At 35.7% G+C, this 24539-nt stretch overlaps 1 protein-coding gene across 1 annotated transcript; it reads left to right on the forward strand.

Annotated features, from left to right (window-relative positions):
- Window positions 1-244: 244 nt before the first annotated feature.
- On the forward strand, window positions 245-19156 carry LOC138699989 (uncharacterized). The gene is made up of 7 exons (XM_069826252.1): window positions 245-284; window positions 2679-2778; window positions 6414-6509; window positions 10561-10708; window positions 12227-12354; window positions 16599-16751; window positions 18905-19156. Exons 2-7 carry the CDS (start codon window positions 2697-2699, stop codon window positions 19060-19062), a joined length of 765 nt encoding a protein of 254 aa, XP_069682353.1. The 5' UTR covers window positions 245-284; window positions 2679-2696; the 3' UTR covers window positions 19063-19156.
- The last annotated feature ends 5383 nt before the right edge of the window (window positions 19157-24539 follow it).

Raw genomic sequence — 24539 nt, forward strand, 5'->3', positions numbered from 1 at the left:
TTTCCCATGCATTGCAATACGCAACGCATTATCATTTGGGTTCACTCGAGCGAGAAGTAAACTTAACTTCAGGTATATAAATATCTCGAGACGCATGTTTCCAACTTCAACGATAACTGTTTTCTCTAGTTACTCAAGTACCGGTACTTTAGAATAATTTAATGCTTCGATAAGGAGTTTATCTGTTTAATAATGGCAATAGAAACCTTTAAATACGTGGACACAGAAGCATTCCTTCTAGGCATGATTTTTCAATCTGGAATCTGCTTATACGGAACCTTAAGGTAAGTTAGTACGAGTATTTCACTAAGAATAAAACAAAAACCTTTCACTGACACATTTTTATTAAGTGAAGAGACCGTGTTCAACACGCTAAATTTCAGAACATTCAAGACAATGAGCAGATTGAGCCTTGTTTATGGCAATGATGATGCAAATAATTATGTTTATAATAATAATAATAATAATAATAATAATAATAATAATAATAATAATAATAATAATAACAATAATAATAGTGAGGAAACTAATGAGAGCGTGTGTAAGCAGTATATTCAGGAATAGGAATATTATTATTTTGTGGTACCTCTCTTCCGCTATTTTTATTTTTTCAGTTCTTATTTATTTTCTTTCCCCTTGTCTGATTGCATCTACGTATCGTTCTTTTCTACTTTAACATTTCTTCCTTTCCTCCTTCCTTCGTTCACCATTTTCTAATTTTCTTCTCTAATTCCTTTCCTTCTCTCCGAATATATACCCTGATTCCATCTTTCCATCTTCCCTCACTTCCTGCATTATTTTACTCTTATCCCTTACTCTTCTTGTTCAAGAGTTTTATCTGACTGAATATTTTCACGTTTCCTCTTAACTCCAATGCTATTGTTATTTCCTTCTTGCATCTTCTCTTCATTACTACAGCCTGTTCATATTTTTGTATTTCTTCCTTTCCAAGCACTTTGATTCAAATTACTTGCATGTGAAATTGTCTGTCGACCACAAAAGGGGCAACTTGACTCTGCTGCCAATGCGCTTCCATGCACTAATTCAGGAGTGGAAGTGTTATCGATGATTCGAGGTAAGGGATGCAAAATCATTTCCAATACATTCATGCATTAATAGCTTGTTTTAAAATTGGAGTCTATTAATGCTATTATATTCTCACCTCTCATAATGTACTACTAATTTCACATTATGACGGGACTTAAAGTTTGATTTCTCAGGGCTCCAATACCTATTGTTTTGGTTATTTACATGCCGCTAGAGTTGAAACTTAGCCTCGTCCGAAAACAGGAGGCGATTAGGGTCAATTTCGCCTTCAGAAACTTTATTTAAGACAGTATTTCACTCAAAACATTCCTGATTATTGGATCAACGCTATAATTTTTTATAACATTTTAACTTCAATGGCTATTCCGTAGTTGCCCTCAGGGATGCGTTCGATCCCAACTTGTATTGATAATCAGTTTGGGTTTCTTTTCGCCGTTTTCCAAACTGTAAAGCGAATGACAAGCAATTCTTGGCGAATCCTGGGTCTCATCTCGCCAAATACCAACTCGCTGTCGATTTCAAAAACATACACAGCAATTAATTTATACAGCTATTAAAATTAAAGTGGCTTCGGGTATTTCGTACAGAACAGTAACAGATCCTAATTTCCTGTGAAAGACGAGAAAACGATTTTTAGGGGTATTTTCCGAGCGATGTACAATGTTATTCAAATTTTCCTCCGTCAAAAGAGAACGTCTTCTTCTGAGTTTATTTGCAACACTTCGTGCCGAAACGTCGTGGTCGACCAACGTAATTACAATGTCGGACTGCGAAACTGTGGGCCCGGGTTCAAATCCTGGTTGGGACAAGTTAAATGGTTAAGCGAGACGATTTATGGCGAGATTAGGCCGATGATTCACCATAGATTTATTGACATTTGCCTTACGATTTGGGAAAACCTCGGAAAAAACCAACCACGTAATCAGACCAAGCGAGTATCGAACCTACGCCCGAGCACAACTCTGGATCGGCAGGCAAGCGCCTTAACCGACTGAGCTACGTCGGTGGCCTTAATCGTCCTTGGAAATATATCTGGGCCTAAGGGTGTTTTAAATTTTACTTTCAACTCTTTCTTTTTAATGTTAAGTGAAAATCACGTTTTAAGAAAAATACACTTTTAAGGTAAAAATAATTAGTTATCCACAGTCTCGTAAAAAGGAAGTTAAAAGAACGTAGGACACATACACAATGCATGATGGGATTGATTGTTACAGTCCTATAATTTACGAGTAGTCTTGTAGTTTATGACTTGTTTGAACTAATAATTGTTTATTAATGGCGGTTACTTGACAGTTCGTCATTAATACAAAAATGAAGCTGGTCTTCGCTACATCCGTAGTGATGATGATGATAATGGGGATTTATTGGAATGCCACAGAGTAACTCACTAACCGGAGCTTCTAGAGAAAATCCTTGTTACCTGGACCACGGATTTGTCCACACAAATTATGAATCGAAGAGATCGAACCCGGGTCCACAAGATTATAAATCCAGTGCTCTAACCCTTAGACAGACCACCGTGGCGAAATGCAGTATATTATTAAGGCGCTCAGTTACTAAGATGTTTAAACAGGGAGCAAATTCACGCCAGATGACTTACATTGTTTGTTAAGTGGTGCTCTCTTATGAAGTTGCAGTGAACTAAAACGATGGGAGCAGCAGGCTCATTTAGCTTAGCGGCAGCCGCTGTCTTTGTCTTGGCTTTCGGATTCTCTTCTGCGCTACTGAAAGGTATGTGCTGGCTTGCGTAGTGTTTTTGTTTCAGACTTACCAATACAAGATACTATTAGATTGAATGATCTCAAAGAATCTAAAAGTGTAAAGTTTATGGGTTAAGAGTGAGATATTCAGTTGAAATAGAAAACACACATAGAATATATTACTTCTAAATTAAATGGTTCAGAGCCATAGTGGGCCAAGCGCCATATATTAAAAACGAAAAAAAAACAAGGGTTAAAAATTACGTGAATAATTTAATTATTTAATTATTAATTATTAATTAATTAAATTAAATATAAAGCAAGTAACAGAAAGTATGCACATTAAAACTAAATGATATGTGAATCTTCATTTAACTATGGTATTCACTTAACTTTAACTCTTGTTTTCTCCGTTTTTAATAAATGTCACTTGGCCCACTGTGGCTCTAAACACTTCAATTGAGCTCTTTCTGTTACGCATTAAGATCTTTATCTTCTATTGGCGATATAAACACACTTTAAATGTCATACTTTGCATACTTTCATTCTATAATAAAATGTGGATTAATATTCTCGGGAAACTCATCTGAAGCTAAACAAATATTTGTTTTGCAAAAGAAAGCTTTAAGGATAATGGGTGGTACGCATAAAAGGACATAATGTAAAATGATTGTTCAAAATTTAGAAATTTTTCCTTACCTTGGGAGTAGGTACATTCTTTCCCTGATGATTTGTTACATTAAAACCAAGATACATATAGTACTAATCAAAATACTCATAATTTTAATACAAGACACAAATCAGGCATCTATCTACCTTCTGTTAGTGTAAGCTATTATGTATATATATATATATATATATATATATATATATATATATATACATACATACAGAGTGGACCAAGTCCACCAGTGATCAGTTTGTGGATTAATGCAATCTCGGATGAAGAAAACTTAGATTTATTCAATGCCATAACAAACAAAGTCCATAACTCATTTGTTACTCCACAGAGGGCAGCATCTCCTATGGAAGGTGAAGGTTGCTAAGCATGAGCCAGGGACTTTAAGACTCAATATTCCAGATGGACTTGGTCCACTCTGGTTGTGAACTCCTCATATATATATATATATATATATATATATATATATATATAAAGGTGTTCACTATTCATGTACTGCCTAATTGTCTTAATGCTTAAAGGGCCAAGAGAAAAGGTTGAGAACAGGATTAATCAAATTTTTACAGACTCATAAATTCTAGTCAACTGATGAGTTGTTTATTCCTGTAAATTCAATTAATCTGATAGTTATGTAATGTACATTTTTGCAGAGCCATCGGCGTAGCTCAGTCGGCAGACTCGCTTGCCTGCTGATCCGGAGTTGCACTCGGGCTTGGGTTAGATTCCCGTTTGGGCTGATTTTCTGGTTAGGTTTTTTTCGAGGTTTTCCCCAACCATAAGGCAAATGTCAGGTAATCTATGGCGAATACTCATCTCATCTTGCCAAGAAATTTTTACAATTCTTGACTTGTTCCACATCTTGGAGCTTCAAATGCTGACGTAAGGTCTATGGAATACAATAAAATAAATGAGAATGTAATAAAACATTATGTTGAAAGTAATGACAGTAGGGCTACTCATTTAACGTCACTTTTCACCTCCAGAAATTCATACATGATACGGAGTAGTTGTAGGATAAGAATGGCAGCAGAAACCGAAACTTTGGAGAAATTGTAAATCATTATGTTAAATCACTTTTACCCTACTAAACTTTTAAGAGAAAATATTTAATGGTTTAGCACTTGAAATTCGAAGAAAGAACGTTATGCAATAAATAATAGATTTGTAAGAGTAATTTCATCAACAGATTTACACCGAATTAATGGCTTATGCATATTCAATAAAGTGACAGATTCTCAATGAAGAATAGAGACCTTGATTTCGGATCCTGGAGCTTTTTGATGGCCAATAGATATACAGTAGACCGTCTCGTTTAGGCACAGAGAAAATGTAAAGAAAGTGCAGGTAACGTGTGGGGGAGGACGAGCCGATCGATAAACACGAGGGATACACAAGGTTTTAGTTACAACATTTATGGCGGAGCATTAATTGAAATTATATTTTCCAAAAACACACAGAACAACAGAACACAAATTGCATAACGTTATCATATACATATTTTAACAAACAAGCAACTGTAACGTTGAAATAATTCAATACAACAAATCAAATTTGCTACTTATATGATGTTGCTTTCAAGCAGCATTTTTTACGTTCATGAATTTAATTCTCTGTATGACTACCATAATATCAGCGTCTTCCTTGGCCGAATTAACAAAACTACAGTATATTGGTCTGAAGTGACAACACTGTTTCCTCAACATAATTATCCCTTCTCAATGGTCAATTTATTCAGGCACTGTACTTCTATAAAAGGTATGCTCAGCATAACGTTTTCTTATTACCTCTTACCGGCACAATATTTGTACGGGTCTATAGTCCAAAATCAGTGACATTCACCGCAAATTCGTTTTCCTCCCGTGCAAGAGAGCGGTTGGATCGCCCTACAAAACACGTGCACTACGACCGGTTATAATGCCGGTAAGTTGCATATGCGGTGCACTGTACGTCTCTTTCTTCTATACAACTCAATAACGTATGTACTAAACTTCATTTACACTTAACTCCTAAGATTGTTCATTTAGAGATGTTATGGTTTATTTAAAGACGCTCGCAACTGCAGAGGTTATATCAGCGTCGCCGGATGTGCCGGAATTTTGTCCCGCAGGAGTTCTTTTACATGCCAGTAAATATACTGACATGAGCCTGTCGCATTTAAGCACACTTAAATGCCATCGACCTGGCCCGGGATCGAACCCGCAACCTTGGGCATAGAAGGCCAGCGCTATACCAACTCGCCAACCAGGTCGACTTCATTTAGAGATATTAAATGAAATGCATTACATGTTTGTACTCATTTCAGTATTAATTCATATTTTGAACGTTTCAAAATTGACAACCCAAACGGCTCTTCCTGTTCCTGTAAACACCTCACACAAACAGTCGACCACCTATTATTTGAGTACCCACTACAAGAACGCAAGAGATACCGGCTAGAAACCCATCTTAGCATGTGCGATACAACTTTCTCACCACCAATAACAAAAGTTCTTCTGAAACAATGTTGCTTAAAGGAATTTCACAGATTTATTACAGATGTGTTTAAGACCTTGTAGAAAATAACAGTATTTAGTAACAGTGTCCTATTTATTCTTCTTGGAGCCAAATTTGTAACTTTAAAAGTGTGGTTACTATGTTGAAGTGTATGTGTTGTAGTGGATGCTTGATTTGTTATGTATTTGAGTCATAGTTATGGGATGCTTGATGTCGTCGCAATGCCTTAATTATAGTTTCATTGTGTTTCTGTGACTATTGTGTATTAATTTATGATGTATGGTACGGAAAGCTGCATATTTGTGTTATAGAGAACGGCTTTTAAGAAGTGTTACGTATGTGTGTTGTAACTGTTTACATAATGTAAAATAGGGCTACCCCCCCATTGGAGATCAATAATAATAATAATAATAATAATAATAATAATAATAATAATAATAATAATAATAATAATAGTCATTTCAGTATTAACAGATGTTGTCTTTTCTCCACAGCCAGCGATTACTTCAACATTTGCAAGACAAGTGACTCCAACTTGAATGAGTGTATCAGGAACTCCATAAATCATTTCCGTCCGAAGCTACTAAAAGGTAACGCTTTAAATTCACAAAATGTAGTGCATACATTTTAGTCTTGCACACTCGCATATTTGCAGCTGTGTTGTGAACTGTCACGTCCGCTCTACATCCGTGAGCGTGTAAAGATAAAATGTATGCATTAAAGTACAATATACAACAATGTACCGAAGTGGAGAAGTTTCGGGCTCTGGTGACGGGTACCATTCGCTACAATGAAATGTCATGTCATATAATACACTCCACACTACTCCACTATACCATATCACAGAGATGTAGACGTGCGTATTGGGCAGGACATGGAGCATCCTTAGCATTCCAGTTCAAGTAGCCTATTTGTTAACCTGTGATGAAATGAGTCGCATGGCAATTGTGTTACCTGACTAAGCCGGCACCACAATAGGCCTACTCCACAACACACATTACTCTTCAGCCATCAAAATCAGTATATGATACCTCTGGTGGTGGTCTGCATATATATGCATGTGAATCGTCCTGTCTTCGTCAGGCAATAAAAAACCTAGAGGACTTCATTGTCAGTTATGCAGATCCGGGAGTCGTCTAGAATCCACAACTACAGCCATCTACTAATATTTTGACAAACCGACAGGAACTCCTACCATGACGTATGATCCATTCTACAAAATAAAAGCGGGATCTTATTTTTCAAGAAAGAATGTGTTAGTGAATGGCAATGCAACAGGAATATTCGGAGAAACCCCTTTACAATATCGGATATTTCCACCATAAATATAACTCCGCTATTGCCGAGATTTGAATTCGGAACCGCGGACGTCGTAAGGTAGCGTTCTGCCATAACGTATTACAATATATAATACAAACATTATCATATAATTAGAATCCGGACATGGGTACTCTAGACATCGGATTAAAGTTACTTACTTATCGTACAGTGTATAACACAGACGTCATGAGGGTGGGGTAAGTAGTACAGTCGGGTCTAGTCAGGGTGCATTAGTTGGTAAAGCTCATGCATTTTGTCAAGACACTCCCCCAGTCTTCTTACAGAGCTGCGTATGAGATCGGATGAGTGTACTTACGAATTATAGGGGAATGGGTTATTTTTTGCCTTGAACTCGGTACACACACGCCCGACCTTCCCTTCTACTCCTACCCTCTCCACTGAAACGTTGTTCCCGTGCTGCACACCGCGAGTGTCTTAACAAAATGCATAAGCTGTACTGATAAGTGGAGTGCTTGGTTTCTTTCGACCACGAAGCGCATTGAAAAATAATATACTTTACTTACAAAGATAATTAGCCGTCTTCCTTAAACATGCCACATTACTCTTTCTTAAATACTTTTCGCATTTATTAATCGGTTGTTTGAAATTCCTACTTGCACAGTCAATTTACGCTCATTACATTTGTACAGGAATTCGGGAAGGGATATTTTTACATAAACAGGAAAAGATCCTATTTTGTCGAATGAAACATGTGGACATAAGGGAAGAGGAAGTATGTTCCATTCTGAAACATTATAAACAAAAAGACGGAATGGCAACTTTAAGTCCAATAAGAATAAAATTAAGATATGCCTCAACTTACGACATACCTCAAACAGTAAAACTGAATTTTTTTTCGCGACTTGAGTTTAAGTAGTCTATAGTAGTCTACATTCCAAATAATAAAGTAGGAAATAAGTATGTCAAAGAGTTTGTTGAAAAATACACAGATAGGAAAGTTCAATTATATTCAACCATAAAGGAATATTACTAAAGACATTCCTATGAATATACTCTCAATATGACGAGAAAAGCTGTGGAAGACGAAAAAATGTGGGTTTCGAGGATGAAACTGTAACTGAGGTGGCAAATGTTATAGCGGAAATATATTTTTCTAATTCTTGTTTTAAAACATTTTTGTTAATAAGTAAAATACTAAATAAAGCGAACCAAAAAACCATTAAGAACATCTCTCAATATGCTATGTGTCTTATAAGGCCAAATTATATCACGCGGAAGAATATACATCATATTTATAACAATGCTGTGTTTTAATATGCTTAGAATGTACATTTCGTAATTTAGTGAAATTATTATTAAATTAACCATGTATTAATTTGGCAAAATAAGCCTTTAATAGAAAAAGGAGTATGTTCTGGAAAAATAACTAAGGAAGAATCCAGTGAAGTGCTTTGTGTGAAGTGTGGCATTATATCGGACAGAAACATGAACATTACGACGTAGTGAAGAGAAGCGAATAGAACATATGAAATGTGGGTATGGAGAAGGATGGAGCGTGTGAAAAGGGCAGATAGAATAAGAAACGAAGCTGTATTGGAAACAGTGGGTGAAGAAAGAATGATGCTGAAACTGATCAGAGAGAGAAAAAGGAATTGGTTGGGTCACTGGCTGAGAAGAAACTGCCTACTGAAGGATGCACTGGAAGGAATGGTGAACGGGAGAAGAGTTCGGTGTAGAAGAAGATGTCAGATGATAGATGACATTAAGATATAGGATCATATACGGAGCCTAAGAGGAAGGCAGAAAATAGGAAAGATTGGGGAATGCTGGGTTTGCAATGAAAGACCTGTCCTTGGGCAGAATACTATGAATGTATGAAATTTCTCTTATTATTTCAATTTGTAATTTCTGTATTTTATATTTTATTTTACGAGTATATGCAAATATGTAGAATGTCATGTTTTTTGTGCAAAAGTACAATTTTTGTACCAGAAGTATTATATTTGTAAATTTAAATTTTATATTTTTCACCCAACTGTACTTACCATCAACATGTTTGTAGCAAGAGCAGGCCTATAGTACTACAGCTACATCTGTCCCTTCTTACTACCACAAAGTATCATATAATAGCACATTTACAATAGAACATGATACCATACTCTACCTCATCATTTATAACTACACAATATAATATGATACATTATTGTACCATATCATACCGTACCAAACCATACATTAACATAATATAGATACAATACCAAGAAATTATGATACGATACCATACCACATAATAACAGCAAGATATCGTGCTATACTAAGCCATACAGTAACATACAATACGATAACATGCAACTTAATACCGTATATCATACCACACTATAGCATACATTATCATAACTACTGTAGGTACAATGCCAAGAAATACATAGGCCTACCAAGAAATACAATATGATACAAATCCATAACATACAAGCTTAACATCATACCATACTAAGGAATATATTAACATAATATATCTGCAATGCCAGGAAATGTAATAAGGTACCATACACCACATAATACCATAAACACTGGCTTATGACGACCGCGGATCCAGTTCAAATCTCATCAATGGCGGAGTTGTATTTATGGTGGAAAAATCCAAGGTTTTGATAATTTTTTTTTTTCCGAGATTCTCTCATTTTCTTTCCTGATCATTCCACCAACACTCTCCATAATTCCACTTTCACTATCATCTTCTTCTCTAAAAATAGAGCCCCACTTGTAATTGCGTGACGCTGAAGCGATCGTTCGCCATATTGGGTGTTTGTCGTGCTTTGTTTAAAGACTGGCAGACAAGGGTGGTAGTGAATTCCAGACAACTCAGATGTCTATGTAAGGGACAACGCTGACCCTCAGGTTTTTGCTTGCTTGAAGATTCATATGTACGTCTGGTACGGCAAACCATCACCATTGATAAGGTATACGGATTTGCTGGCTGGAGAGGGATACATGGTGTGGCGAATCGTGAAGCTGGCTTAGCCGGGCAGCACAATCATCGCAATTTATTTCATAGCGGGTATACAAAGAAATCTATTTTAGTTTTTGCTCCATATCCCGCCCGATAAGCACCTCTATGCCTCTAACCATAACAAGATACTCGTAATATACCACACCGCATTGTTATATGATATGCAATGTCATCATAACATTTTATATCATATCATATCTTCCATATCTTATTAAACGTATCATATATTATGAACTCGCATGCAATACATCAAAGATTATGGACTACAATCAGATACAAATAAATACAACACATCATAGCATACCACACAATACCATAAGAAACATGACTCGAATGCATTGCAATTTCAGGTATTCCAGAGGCGAACCTTCCGCCTTACGAAGTCTTAAAAATACCTCACCTACAATTCAAGGGAAAGTTTGCACTGATGGACTTCGACGTGAACCTTACACACATCGTGTCAACTGGGCAAGGAGACTATGAAATCACCGAAGCAAAGTACGTTCATAAATGACAGTGTGTGTATGTGCGTATCAAATGCCTACCCACTTCACTTACGTGATTCGGGTTCCGCATATTGCGGATAGATAGCAGGACTGTGACCCATTTTGAAGTTTAACACCATTTCGGCGGGCCACATTATGCGTGATTGGAGAGTTATGTTGTGTGCTAGGGTGAGTGTCTGTATAAATGTCCGTGTAAGTGTAGTGTAGGGAATGGGTGAGAATGATGATGAAGATGAGGAAGGGAGAAGGGGAAACCCGGTGCCAGCAAGTAGAAAACACTTAAAACTATGGAGCAATAAAAAAAACTGAAGCATTCACCACAGTGTATAATAAAATTATCTCTTCTCTTTAATAGTAACAGTATAACTACAGATCTAATTTTTTTTTAATTATTAAAACGAGATCTGTAGTTATACAGTTACTATTATTTATGCATTAAAGGCTTAACATCATTATCAACCTACTCCTGTCGAATAGCACCAAGAAGACCGACAGGCTTAACGTCTCCGTCCGACGGACTAATCACTATCAACAGCGACATATACCTTCTCCTCATATGCACTGCGGAGAGATTTGGGATTTAATCCAGGCATACTGGTGCACGAGCTAGCGATTAGAAGTTGTGCAACGTCACCTCTCCTACATAAATGACAGCGTTAAATGCTACAGAAATGTGCATCCTTGTCATTTCTTTGTAACTTACTGGCGCCTATACATTTGTGTTACATTTAGCAATAGTAACCTCAACAACTTGTAAAAATTCATATTATATGTTGCTATAAAAATGGCATTCTAATTTCTATCTAATTCATATAGTTTCCTTCTCTTTATGATGATGGATGAGTGGAACAGAGAAAATTTCTCTCCGGCACCGGGATTTGACGCTTTATCCACTAAGCCACACCGGATTCCCATCCCGATGTCGGATTGAATCCTCTCAGTTTAAGTTCCACCTCTTGGGTTCCCTCTAGTGACCTACCCTCATGCATTGCGTCAGATGTATGGCAGTGGCACAATGTCCATACATGTGCAGAGGTGCACTCGTTATGAGTAACTAAGTGGCCGTGATCCGACGGAATAAGCGCCGTCTTAAACCACAAAGTGATTATATTTCGCATATCATATATTATTACGATGTACCGAAGTACATATGATATTTCCGTCGGATCCCGGCCACTTAGTCACTCATAACGAGTGCACCTCTGCACATGTGTGGACATTGTGCCACTGTCATACATCTATGACGCAGTGCGTGAGGGTAGGTCACTAGAGGGACCCAAGAGGTGGAACTTAAACTGAGAGGATTCAATCCGACATCGGGATGGGAATCCGGTGTGGCTTATTGGTTAGAGCGTCAGCACGTAGAGCTGAAAACCCGGGTTCAAATCCCGGTGCCGAAGAGAATTTTTCTCTGTTCCACTCATCCATCATCAAATGATGACGCAGAATTTCTACACTGAAATATCATATGTACTTCGGTACATTGTAATAATATATTCCTTCTCTTTAGATTCGATCCCAAAGCTCTGACTTTAAAATTGAAGGAATCGCTGCCTCATATGAATGCTTCGGCCCATTATGTACACGAGGGACCATTATCCTTTGTTGCGAAGGAGGGAGAAGTTCACTTTCTCGTCAGTGAGTATTCAAATGTCTCTCCTGTGTGCTGAATAGCAAGTGCGATTATATGAAGAATTCAGAACCATAGTGGACCAAGTGCCATTTATTAAAAACAGAGAAAGCAAGGGTTGAAGTTAAGTGAATACCATAGTTTAATGAAGATTGACATATCATTTAGTTTTAATGTGCATACTTTATATTATTTGCTATATGTTTCATTGAATTATGGTATTCCCTTTATTTTAACTATTATTTTCTCCGTTTTTAATATATGGCGCTTGGCCCACTATGGCTCTGAACGCTTCATATATCATTTAGATTTTAGTTTAGGCTAACAATAAAAATAATACCAATAAACGTAATAATCATGATAATAATAATGACGAGAATAATAATGATTGATAATTCAAAATCATGCTATAAATACGAAACACTAAAAACGGCACAAGCACTAAGGAATTGCTTACAATAGTATAAAAATATTGGTGAATACGTATCTAAAAACGAACGCAAAACCATAGTTTAAAGTCACACCATAATAGAAAATATTATGTAAAATTAAACTGATAGAATGACGACAAAATTATACATCAGGAAGCAACAAAAAGTAATTCAGACATCACAACAATCTGTAAAAAATCTACACTTAAATTTGAAGAAGACATTCCAAAGTACAAACCTCTGGTTTAAGAACTGAATCTTTGGTTTTAAGACCAAATTCCACTACTAGTCATATTTGTAACCGAAATAATACCAAAGCAAATTCAGGAGATCTCTGTTAAATTATAAATATTTGCTAGAATATACACCGATATGACGTACTCTATACTGCAGCTCTCTTCTGTCGTACCAATATTGTTCACGAGTTACAGGGAGTAAATAAGTTGTACTTGGTGGTTGTAATAGTGAAAGTATTGCATGAAATTCATATACAGTGAAGAACTAATAATATATTGATCCTATATCAGGAGTTAAGGTTAAGGGCATAATATGGTCACTTACGTCTTACGCATCATCATGACTTGTGGTCCAATTTGTTATTTTACAATAAGGGAACTACAAATTAAAATAATGTATTTAATATTTCATCAATAATAGCTAAAATGTATTGGATTAAAAATCTTTACATTAAGGAACTCAATAATTTATTAGAAAAACAAGTACTTTCAACCATTCAGGCATCTTCAGGTCTCATTTTATATTGTTTACATAATCCTTTTTAAATAACACATATTCACATCTCAGCTCAGCTCAGTTGGTAGAGCAGCTGGCTACGGACTGGAAGGTCCGGGGTTCGATCCCAGGTGGTGACAGGATTTTTTCTCGTTGCCAAACTTCCAGAACGGCCCCGAGGTTCACTCAGCCTCCTATAAAATTGAGTACCGGGTCTTTTCCGGGGGTAAAAGGCGGTCAGAGCGTGGTGCCGACCACACCACCTCAGTCTAGTGCCGAGGTCATGGAAAGCATGGGGCTCTACTTCCATGCCCCCCAAGTGCCTTCATGGCATGTTACGGGGATACCTTTTTTTTTACTAAAATTGTCATCTAAAAGCTTTAGATTAATAATGCAAATACAAAGTAAATAAGATACATATGAACAAAAACAAGTAAATATGTGAGTTAATATTTAATTAAAACTATGTTCTATATGTTACATTAAAATAATTATATTTAATAAAAGTTATTGCATTGCATGTGCATATGAATATATTTAGTGCAGAGATGTGCACGTGATTACCACAGTCATCTAAGTTCTGTTGATCTTATGATCTCATTACATAAATGTAACATAATACATGTGTTTCAGTCGAAATAGTTAAAATTATGGTGATTACAATATTAGTAGATGTAGATTATTGGTCAGCATGTGTACAGCCAGCGCCAGCGTTTTAGGAGCGTGCCCTTAAGTACAATGCTCAGTCTGTGAGCATCTGTTGTCAGTGCAGCTGAGAGTGATGCCACCTTCTAAATACACGTGACGTCAGCAATCTGCCAATTACAGTTGTCAGTATTATTGCCCACTGACAGCAGCAAAGGTAAGATACTCGCACTTTGCGTTTCTGAGGCGTGTCCTTGAATACAGTGTCCAGTCAGTGTGCATCTATGTCAATCAGAGTTGTCAGCTCTATTGCCCACACACTGCGGCAAATATAAGATGCTCGCTCTTAACGTTCCCATTACTTATTTCACACGCCAAAAACGGTGGCTTTGGTTTTAGAACAGTGTGTTCTTGGAATTAAGCTGGACAGATTTTAGGCTCAGCTACTGAGTCACGGATGGAAATCGTTTATGTAGATGCTAATTTTTGATAACAATAAAATATGTAATATTAATTCTCAGAGGTATTAAGTTAATTTTTAAACTTAGTAACATATGGCGAGTGGTTCACAATTATTAGATTAGGAAAATTCGGAAATTAATCCCGTTCTACTTACGCATGTTACGCTGGGTTAGACATCGCGTCGTTTCCCTGTGGTCTTGGTTCAGTGACTGGATCTTACAAAAAGGGCTGGCTGTGGTTGCAAGTGTATGTGTAGATAAAGGTAGTTGCTGAGTGATTTTAAAAATTCTATTCGTTAAATTTATAAAGAGGATCCAAGCCAAATACATCAACTTATCATAACGAAAACGTGGTATCGTACCACGAACTCAAATAAATAAAAAAGAAATAAAAGAAAGTTTAAAATAAAAAAATATACCAACAAAGGTAAAGATGCTAATAAAGTATAAAATAATAAATAGATACCAGCCGATGGTCGTTTTGTTAATTGGTTATTTTACGACGCTTTATCAACAGCTATGATTATCTAGCGTCTGAATAAGATGAAGGTGATAATGACGACGAAATGAGTTCAGGATCCAGCGTCGAACGTTACCCAACATTTACTCTTAATGGGTTGAGGGAAAGCTTTGGATAAAACCTCAACCAGGTAACTTGTCCCAATCAGGATATAAACCAGAGCCGCTCGTTTCACGGGTAGGCATGCTAACCGTTACTCCACAGTAGTATACTCGAGACGTTCATAATTTGTTCATCAATTTAAGGTACCTATATTACAGTTGTAAACTTTAGCAATGTAAAATCCTTCTCCTCTCTTGATTTTATTCTCGTCATTTGTTATTTTCGGTATTTCTAAAGCATCATTTACATTCATGAGTTCATGGTAGTTTTCAACTAGATGGATCGCATATTTTTATTTGCTTCCATGATGGCAAAAATCAGCTTTATGTTCTCTGAAAAAGCTCGAGTGGGTGAAAGTATTCGTCTTTCTAGTATATTATTGAGTTGCTTAATGAAAAGATTCTTAATCCAATTAATTGTGACGGTTATTGATGGAATATTAAATATATATTTTTTATTTGTATGTATTGAAACTAGTCGGCCCATCACGTCTATAAAATTGTATAACAAAACTGTTAAATCAACAGTGTAGACGGATTTTGTTTCTAAATTTTAACAGAACTTAATAGGGCTTTCGAAAATAAATAGCATACTACAAAATTTACTGAATACATTCATTTAGGAAGGCTTCACATTACAGGCTTTAAATGGGAACCTGTGCTATGTAAAATGTAAGTAGCCAAATTCGTGAAAGAAAACGTATTTCATTTGTTTCATCTTGTGATAGTTCTCAGACATGCTGCTTAACCTTTTCTTTTTAACGAACGTCTCGTAATGTTCTTTAAGTATAGAGGAAAGATTATAATCACACATTAGTATTTATTTATGTATTCATGTATTCATTTATGTATCCATCAAGCCTTCTCTTCCCCTCTACAAGCTTACGTTTGGTGAATTCGGTAGTTGTTCGAGGGTTTCACAGCTCCAGCTTGTATGGAATAGGCATACAGATTTTCATGTAACCGGGTTTTCAGTCGAAAAGTTCCTTTTTCTTAGTCAGCACATCCCTTTATAAAATCGTCCCACAATGGCAGGGCCGAATCTACGAGCCCTCTCATAGATGTCGCTAGTGCTGAGTAACACCATTTATTTCTTCTTGGACATGTAATATTTGTGAAGCATATTTCAGAATGACATAGAAATTCACAGAATGCACTACACTACGCGTGAATGCAAGAAGTATTTAAAATAGAATAACTCAGTAGAACCGAAGCACGAGACGTATCCGCAGAGATTGGCGTCACAACTCACTTCGTCGGAAACTGCATAATAGTCTAATCCCTTTGTCAGAAATAAAGATTGATCATTTCAGCATCGTTGTTCTATCAGCATGAATTAATTGTACATTGTATCTCATACAGACGCTATCACCAAGGACATCGACATTCAGTTCGAGATTCAGAATCGTGGTGATGACAAAATTCTGCAAGTCAAGGAGTGGAAATGGACTTGGGAGTGCGAGAGTGGTTCCTTCTACTGCTCCAACATGAATTCCGGGTCAGGCGGCATGCTGGGTAAGTGGTGTATTCGGGTAATCACACAGATATACGCCGATATGCGTACTTACATGTTCGTATCAGGAAATAAAGTGATCTAACCTTTAAATATTCAAAATTTCAAAAGTACAGAGCACACAATAATGTCACAATCTAAGAATAAGTTGTCACACATAGTGATTCAGGAAAATAGTAAATATTTTAGTGGGTAATATTATGAACTTTTCTGAGTAAAAATTCCTATAAACATATGTCCAATTTTCAATAGATGTGGAGATACAGCTGTTTGAATGTGAAACTTAATAAGCCTTAAAATCTGTGCCTAGATGGCATAAGCAGATATATCGTTTTTTCTTTATTAAATCGAGTTTCTTATAGAAGACATGTTGGAAATTGCAGGAAAACTCAAGAACTACTTTATGAATTTATTCCGTCACTCACATTATATTAAAGTGTACCAGTGATGACATGGATATCAATCAAACTTGATTTTAACCCTTTGAGTGTCAATCATGATTACATCGTGATTTCTAGAAGTGCCGGTCACAATACAATCGTGGTATAGTTTCCATTTTGCTGTTATTCTCCGGGCGGCAAAGACCAATGTTATGTTGTACTAAGAGCATAGGGGAGTGGTTCACTTGTGTAAAATTTAATTGGCATTTTTTACCTAATACTACGCAAAGTGGTTCGTCACTAACATGATTAAATAATCTCTCAAACTAAAAAAAAAAAAGCTGTCATCTGATAAAGTTAAACTGCTTTGAATGTAGGCAACACACAGGACATAAGAAATGGAGAAGTTATCTAGAACTAGGAAATTCCTGGAATGAATACTAAATACCACATGAAAGGCAGAGAAGAAGACTAGTCATAAGGCGTGTATGTATGTATGTATGTATGTATGTATGTATTTATTCACACTGCAATGGGTATATACCCGGTGGCAGTGGTAACTAATTACACTCAATAATGACAATAATAAACTTATTAATTAAAAATACAATTATTAATACTACTAATAATTAATACTAACAATAATAATAATAATAATAATAATAACAATAATAATAATATTAATAATAACAGGGAACATCCTAAATTAAATGAAGCACGATCACTTAAAATAACATTTAAAGTAAATCTAATCTGTATCTTAAACCTAAGTTCGAACTAAAACCTACGAGTATGATATGTTCATATCTGCACAAGTACCTTTCAACACTACACTCATTCCTCTGTCAACTCACTCACTGCACTGGAACTACGACACATTTCACTGATTCTATCCTGATTTCACTAACACTTCAAAAACATTTCACTGTTCAAATACTTTGCACTGCCACTATAAACTATAAAGCTTCACTGACAGGAACACGTTTCACTTACACAACACACTTCACTGACACAACACAATATGGAGATATTCCAGGAAAAATCTCAATAAGTCCTTAATATGTTTGCACAAAATCACGTGTAGAAGCTCAGTTCTTAAAGACAATCTGATAATGTTTGACAGTCTGTCTCAACAGGTATGGCAGCACTGACCTTCAGTGACGCGCATGCACGTTTAAAGGTATAATAAATGAAGACTTCGGGAATAAATAATGATAACCCACATATACAAATTGTACACAGTTTAATTTTTACTGCAAACACAATAAGATTGCCATATTCTTCAAGCAGCCTAATCCAATCATTTGTTAACATATTTACATAATTATTTAACGAAATCAAAGATAATGTGGCTTGTAGATTATTAACAACAAGAAAACTGTCAATCTCAATTTTGAGGGTTATCAGTTATCACTATTTACCCCTGAGGTCTTCAAATACAAGTGCAGTTCGGACTATATTGATTGCACCTTGTATCTGCTTATGCCATCTAACCACAGAAATGGTATGAAGAAACGACAAATGACTACATACTGTCGGCTACGTTTATTCCTCACAAGAATTGGGATGGAATAAATGAAATTTCCCAATATTTACCCTAAGAATTATTTAAATTTATGTAGATATATGTAATTAAGAAAAGAATGCACGATTTTTTTAATACAATATTTGTCCCATATTGCAATACAAACGCCAATCGGTGGAAAAGAAAATTGTTTCCTAAGACTTCATATATTTTTTATAAATTTAACAAATGCGTTATGCCTCCATTTCAGCGGCCATTGCGAAGCAGTTGGTGAATTTATCCAAGAATTTCAAGCTAGCCTTCAAAATGTTCAAGTACCTTCCTGAGAGGGAGTTAGGAACTTACTTCAAAGAGATGGTTAACAAACTGTTGCAGAACTTTTGTGCACAAGATTTACTGCCTCAGTAAGGACTTATGAGAGGCGAGCTTCTACTTGTCATTTACACTGTACTGCTAAAATATGTTTTGCGTTTATTAAATAAATTATATGGTTTTAAGATTATTTTCCTTCCAATTTTTACTATTTTGTTCCGTTAATTTATTTTCTATTCCTCTCTTGATTTTGAATATGCTTTCACAGATCGGTTCAGTTTTTCCTAATAGTAAGCATAGCTTTTCAGGTACTTTATTACACTTAAGCAATAACAGGAATCAAGACTCGAATGTAACATGATTTAGTGTGTGGTTAGTTCACAGAATAAACATAAGACAATGGGCAAACCAAGACAAGGGAGGCAAAATCACTTGTCTGCCGAAAATGTAAATTAGATATACATTGAGTATAGGAAAAATGGGGCCGTCAATTTACTTATCATATAATATATATTGTTATTAACTATGCTATATTACATTTTATTGATTAACGATTTCGGCATACTATGCCAGCATCAGATCATGAGAAGTTATCACTTATACATGCTTCATATTGGGCAACATAGGTTAAATGCAATATATTCAAATAACAAACAACAATAATAATCATGATTACACTAGTTATATACGCAATACAGCTTGAAGTGAACATATGTTATACAGTTTTTTCAGGATGTCACAACATATGTTCACTTCAAGCTGTGATTTTAATTTTAATATTAATATTGTTCATCTCAACTGAATGCTAATGCCATTCAGCTTCGTAATACTTGATATTATTAGCTATATGATTTATGCAATACAATCCACAATCCAAATAAAAGATAGCTAATTGCAATCATGAATGTTCCCAACTTGTTTGATTAGGCCTACAACACGCGCAAAAAATGAACTACGAGAAATGATATCTTCTCATTAAGAATTATATCATGTGTCAATGTTTTATAGTTTTATAGATTTGTTATAATTTTATCAAATTATTGTTCTTGTATTTTAACATACTATGACATAATGACATTTACATAGTGTCCAATCAAACAGCTGAATTTGGACATTTCCAATCACGAGTATTGCCTATATAACTAGTGTAATCATGATTATTATTGTTGTTTGTTATTTGAATATATTGCATTTAACCTATGTTGTACCAATATGGCTCAGCACTGGTCCTCGTCTGCCCAGGGCTAAGCTGAGGTATGTGCAAGATCTTTTGCCGAGGACGCTATAGCCAAGACCGTCCATGCGTGGTGAAGAACCACATCCTGCAAGAGGTGGCCCTGCTTATACAGAACATGGCGGATCTAGACCTGGCCGGTCGATAAATAACCCCGGCATGTTTAACAACAATACATGAGAAACCGGTGAGAAACAGCTGGTAGTAGTCCTGAAGAATTCACCGAAGCCGAATAGGTGAATTTTTAAATCTCAGGAATGGCCATCACTAAAAGAAAACCAGTAGGTCTTCTTTAGGAAGACTCAAGGCGAATATCCGGCGCCTAAACGGGATTTTTTCGGCTAAGGAATGGTAACCCTAACAGAAGGTTCCCTGGCTCTCCAGGTTGGGGGTTGGGCTTTGGGTTGACAACCCAATCCCGGAAAAATTTTAACGTTGAGAAACCTAAAGAAGCAAGCCGGACTGATCATCGGAGACGACTAGGCAAACGGAATAAGGATATGTATTTGGCTACATGGAACGTAAGAAGTTTATTTAGACCTGGAGCCCTGAGAGATTTGATACAGTGCAGTGCAGGAAATAAGATGGCGAGGGACGGAAATGTTTATGTCCGGTAATTATTTGGTATGCCATAGTGGTAGTGATGGCCGAAATAATTTTGGAACGGGTTTCCTGGTCCACAAGAAAGTTAAAAGTAATATAATTGATTTTCAACCCATTAATGAACATATATGTAGTATAAGGATCAAAGGAAGGTTTTTTAATACCACCATCTTATCAGTGCATGCCCCCACAGAAGAAAAATATGAAATTGTTAAGAATGCCTTTTATGAACGTTTGGATAGAGTACACCAACAAATACCTAAGCATGATATTATAATTATATTAGGAGACATGAACGCCAAAATTGGTAAAACAAGTGTGGTATCTAATGTTGGTAGGTATACACTACATGATATATCTAATGCTAATGGGGAAAGACTATGTGATTTTGCGGTTGCTAAAGATCTGGTTATCCCCAGTACGCGGTTCCCCCACAAAAATATACACCTACAAACATGGATATCTCCTGATGGCTTTACAATTAATCAAATTGATCACGTCATGGTAAGTGCAAGGCATGCCTCAGACATCTTAGATGTTCGATCTCTAAAGGGTAGCGGACTGCGATTCAGATCACTTTCTAGTCAGAGTTAAATATAGACCTAGATTATCAAGATTAGCAACTTTTGTAAATAACAGGTGCATAAAATTTAATATTAATCAATTTGAGGACAGTACAATAGCAGATGAGTATAGAAGAACTGTAACAGATAATATTCATAAACAGAACATACAGGAGATGAATATTGAACAGAAATGGTCCTTCATTAAACAAAATATACATTCAGCTGACTCAGAGATCATTCAGACCACGCAGAATAAAAATAGGAACACTTGGTTTGACCAAGAATGTAAAGAAATGATAGATAAGAGAAATGAACTCAGACTGGTTATGCTACAAAAGAAAACTAGAGCAGCAACAGATAAATACAAAGAAGGAAGGAGAAATGCTAAAAATATTTGTAAAATGAAAAAGAAAATGTTTGAAGAAAATTTATTGTATGGCTTAGATGAAAAATTTGGAAAAAATGAAAGCAGAAAGTTTTTTGAAAGTGTCAGAAGGCAGAAGAAGGGTTTCCAACCAAGAATGATAATTTGTAAAAACAAAGATGGAAACCTAATTACTGGAGAACTACAGGTACTAAAAGTATGGACTGAATATTTCAATGATCTCTTGAGTTCTGGAGGACAAGAAGATGTAAATGTATCCTATTTTGGACCTGACCCTCACATGCCAGTACCAACGAATACTATGGTATATGATGCAATAAGGAAAATGAAAAACAATAGAGCACCAGGAGAAGATTCGATTAATGCAGAGTTAATCAAAAAGGGTGGAAAGGAGTTGTGGAAATGTATTCATAATCTAATTGTGGACATATGGAATCAGGAACAAATGCCTAGTGATTGGAGTGTAGCTGTCATATGCCCTGTACATAAAACAGGCAATAAACTGGAGTGTAAGAATTATAGAGGCATATCACTGCTAAATACTACATATAAAATTTTCACTAATATCTTAGCTAAGTATTTAGAACCATACATAGAAGCAACTCTTGGAGAATACCAGTGCGGTTTCCGTAAGGGTCGATCAACAACAGATCAAATATTTTCTTTACGCCTAATTTTAGAGAAGTTTTGTGAATTTAATTTATATTTGCACCAATTATATATTGACTTTAAAAAAGCTTTTGACTGCATTAGCAGAGATTATATTCTAGAAACTTTAGGCGAAATTGGAGTTCCCAATAAACTGATCAATTTAACTAAAATAACTTTAACACAAACTCAAAACAAAGTTAAAATGCAAAATAAACTCTCTGAGAGCTTTATAACTTTTAATGGCATTAGACAAGGTGATGCCTTATCAACTATGTTGTTTAATGTTGGATTACATAGAATTGTTCAAAAGATAACCATAAACCCAGGAGGTACAATCATCAATAGAACGGCACAATATATGGCATATGCGGACGATATTGTTATCTTATCACGCAATGTAAGTACAATGGATGAAATACTCAAATAGAAGCTGAAGCAATCAAAGCCGGGCTGGAAATTAACAATGATAAAACTAAATACATGTATAATATGAATCATGACAATACTAATAAGATTAATTTGAATGATACTAATTTTGATAGAGTTTCCTGTTTTAAGTATCTGGGTTCCACGGTGAAAGACAATAATGATGTTATGACTGATATAAAAGAGAAGATTGCAGCTGGGAATAGAGGTCTTTGGGCACTGAATAAAACTATGAAGTCCAGGTGTATCTCAAGAAAAGCTAAAATAAGAATATATAAAACTATTATTAAACCAATAGTAGTATATGGAAATGAAACCTGGACTCTTTCTGAAAGGGCAATAAAGATTTTAAATGGCTGGGAAAGGAAAGTATTACGGAAAATCTTTGGGCCTACTTATGAGCAAGGGTTTTGGCGAATCAAAACAAATGCTGAGTTATATGAATTATATAAAGATATCAACATTGTTGTTGACATACAACTCAGAAGGTTGGAGTGGCTGGGACACGTAGCCAGGATGGAGAACAATCGCACACCCAAAGCTCTACTAGATGCATTGCCAGTAGGAAGAAGGAAGGTTGGACGACCTAAATTGAGATGGCTGGGTGACGTTCAGGCTGACCTAACAAAAGTTTGAATTAGAAGATGGAGAACACGAGCATTGGACAGGAGTGATTGGTCGGATGTTCTGAGGGAGGCTAAGGCTAAACTATAAGGGCCGTAATGCCAATGATGATGATGATGATGCACCAATATGAAGCATGTATAATTGATAACTTCTCATGATCTGATGATGGCATATTATGCCGAAAACGTTAATCAATAAAAAGTAATATAGTCAATAACTATATATATATATATATATATATATATATATATATATATATATATATATATGATAAGTAAATTGACGGCCCCATTTATCCTATACTCATTGTACTTCTGCTTATCAGTTAAAACTACCTTCAAAATGAAAATAAATGTACTGTATTTTGTCCGGAAACGTTACCATGTGAGTCATGGTGTAACATAATACACAAAAATAATATCAATGTGTTTAATTTCCTAATAACAAAATATCTATATTAATAGAAGTCGTACTGTTAATTCAGCCATCAGCGTTCTCAAAAGAAAAGGCTGGATAGCTAATGCGCAAAATAACCGAAAATTATAGTCAAAAATTTTGTTTCGATACCGCAAAAACATTTACAATTCCGCACAATTCATCTGATAACGTAATACCAAATTTATACCAATCCTAAATTCGAAGTAGGAGAGTTCCTGAAATATATGTTTGGTTTAAAATATGTACCTCCATGCACAGTAGGGGATGCGTTCGTTGAGTTACATAGCATTGCTCCTAATCACAATCAGTTAACGAGATTCCTAGCCTATGTGCTTGAAAACTATGTAAGTGAAGATGCTAAATTCTTTCCTAAATTGTGGACCAGTGTACCAACAGATGAAATCAGAACAACAAATGGGGCGGAATCATTCCAGCGTCATTTGAAACAACAATTTTACAAACCTCATCCCTCTATCCATGAATTTGCGGAAGTGTCAAAGCAGCTGCAAAGTGAAATGTAGTGCATTATAACAGAAAAACAAACAGACGTGACCAAAATAATCATCGTGTTGCAACTGAACTATGGAGGAAATATCGAAGTGATGATATATCATTACTGGAGTACGTTAAAAAATTGCAGTTC

The sequence above is a fragment of the Periplaneta americana genome, chromosome 5, assembly GCF_040183065.1.
Source record: "Periplaneta americana isolate PAMFEO1 chromosome 5, P.americana_PAMFEO1_priV1, whole genome shotgun sequence".
In the NCBI taxonomy this organism is placed as follows: Eukaryota; Metazoa; Arthropoda; class Insecta; order Blattodea; family Blattidae; genus Periplaneta; species Periplaneta americana.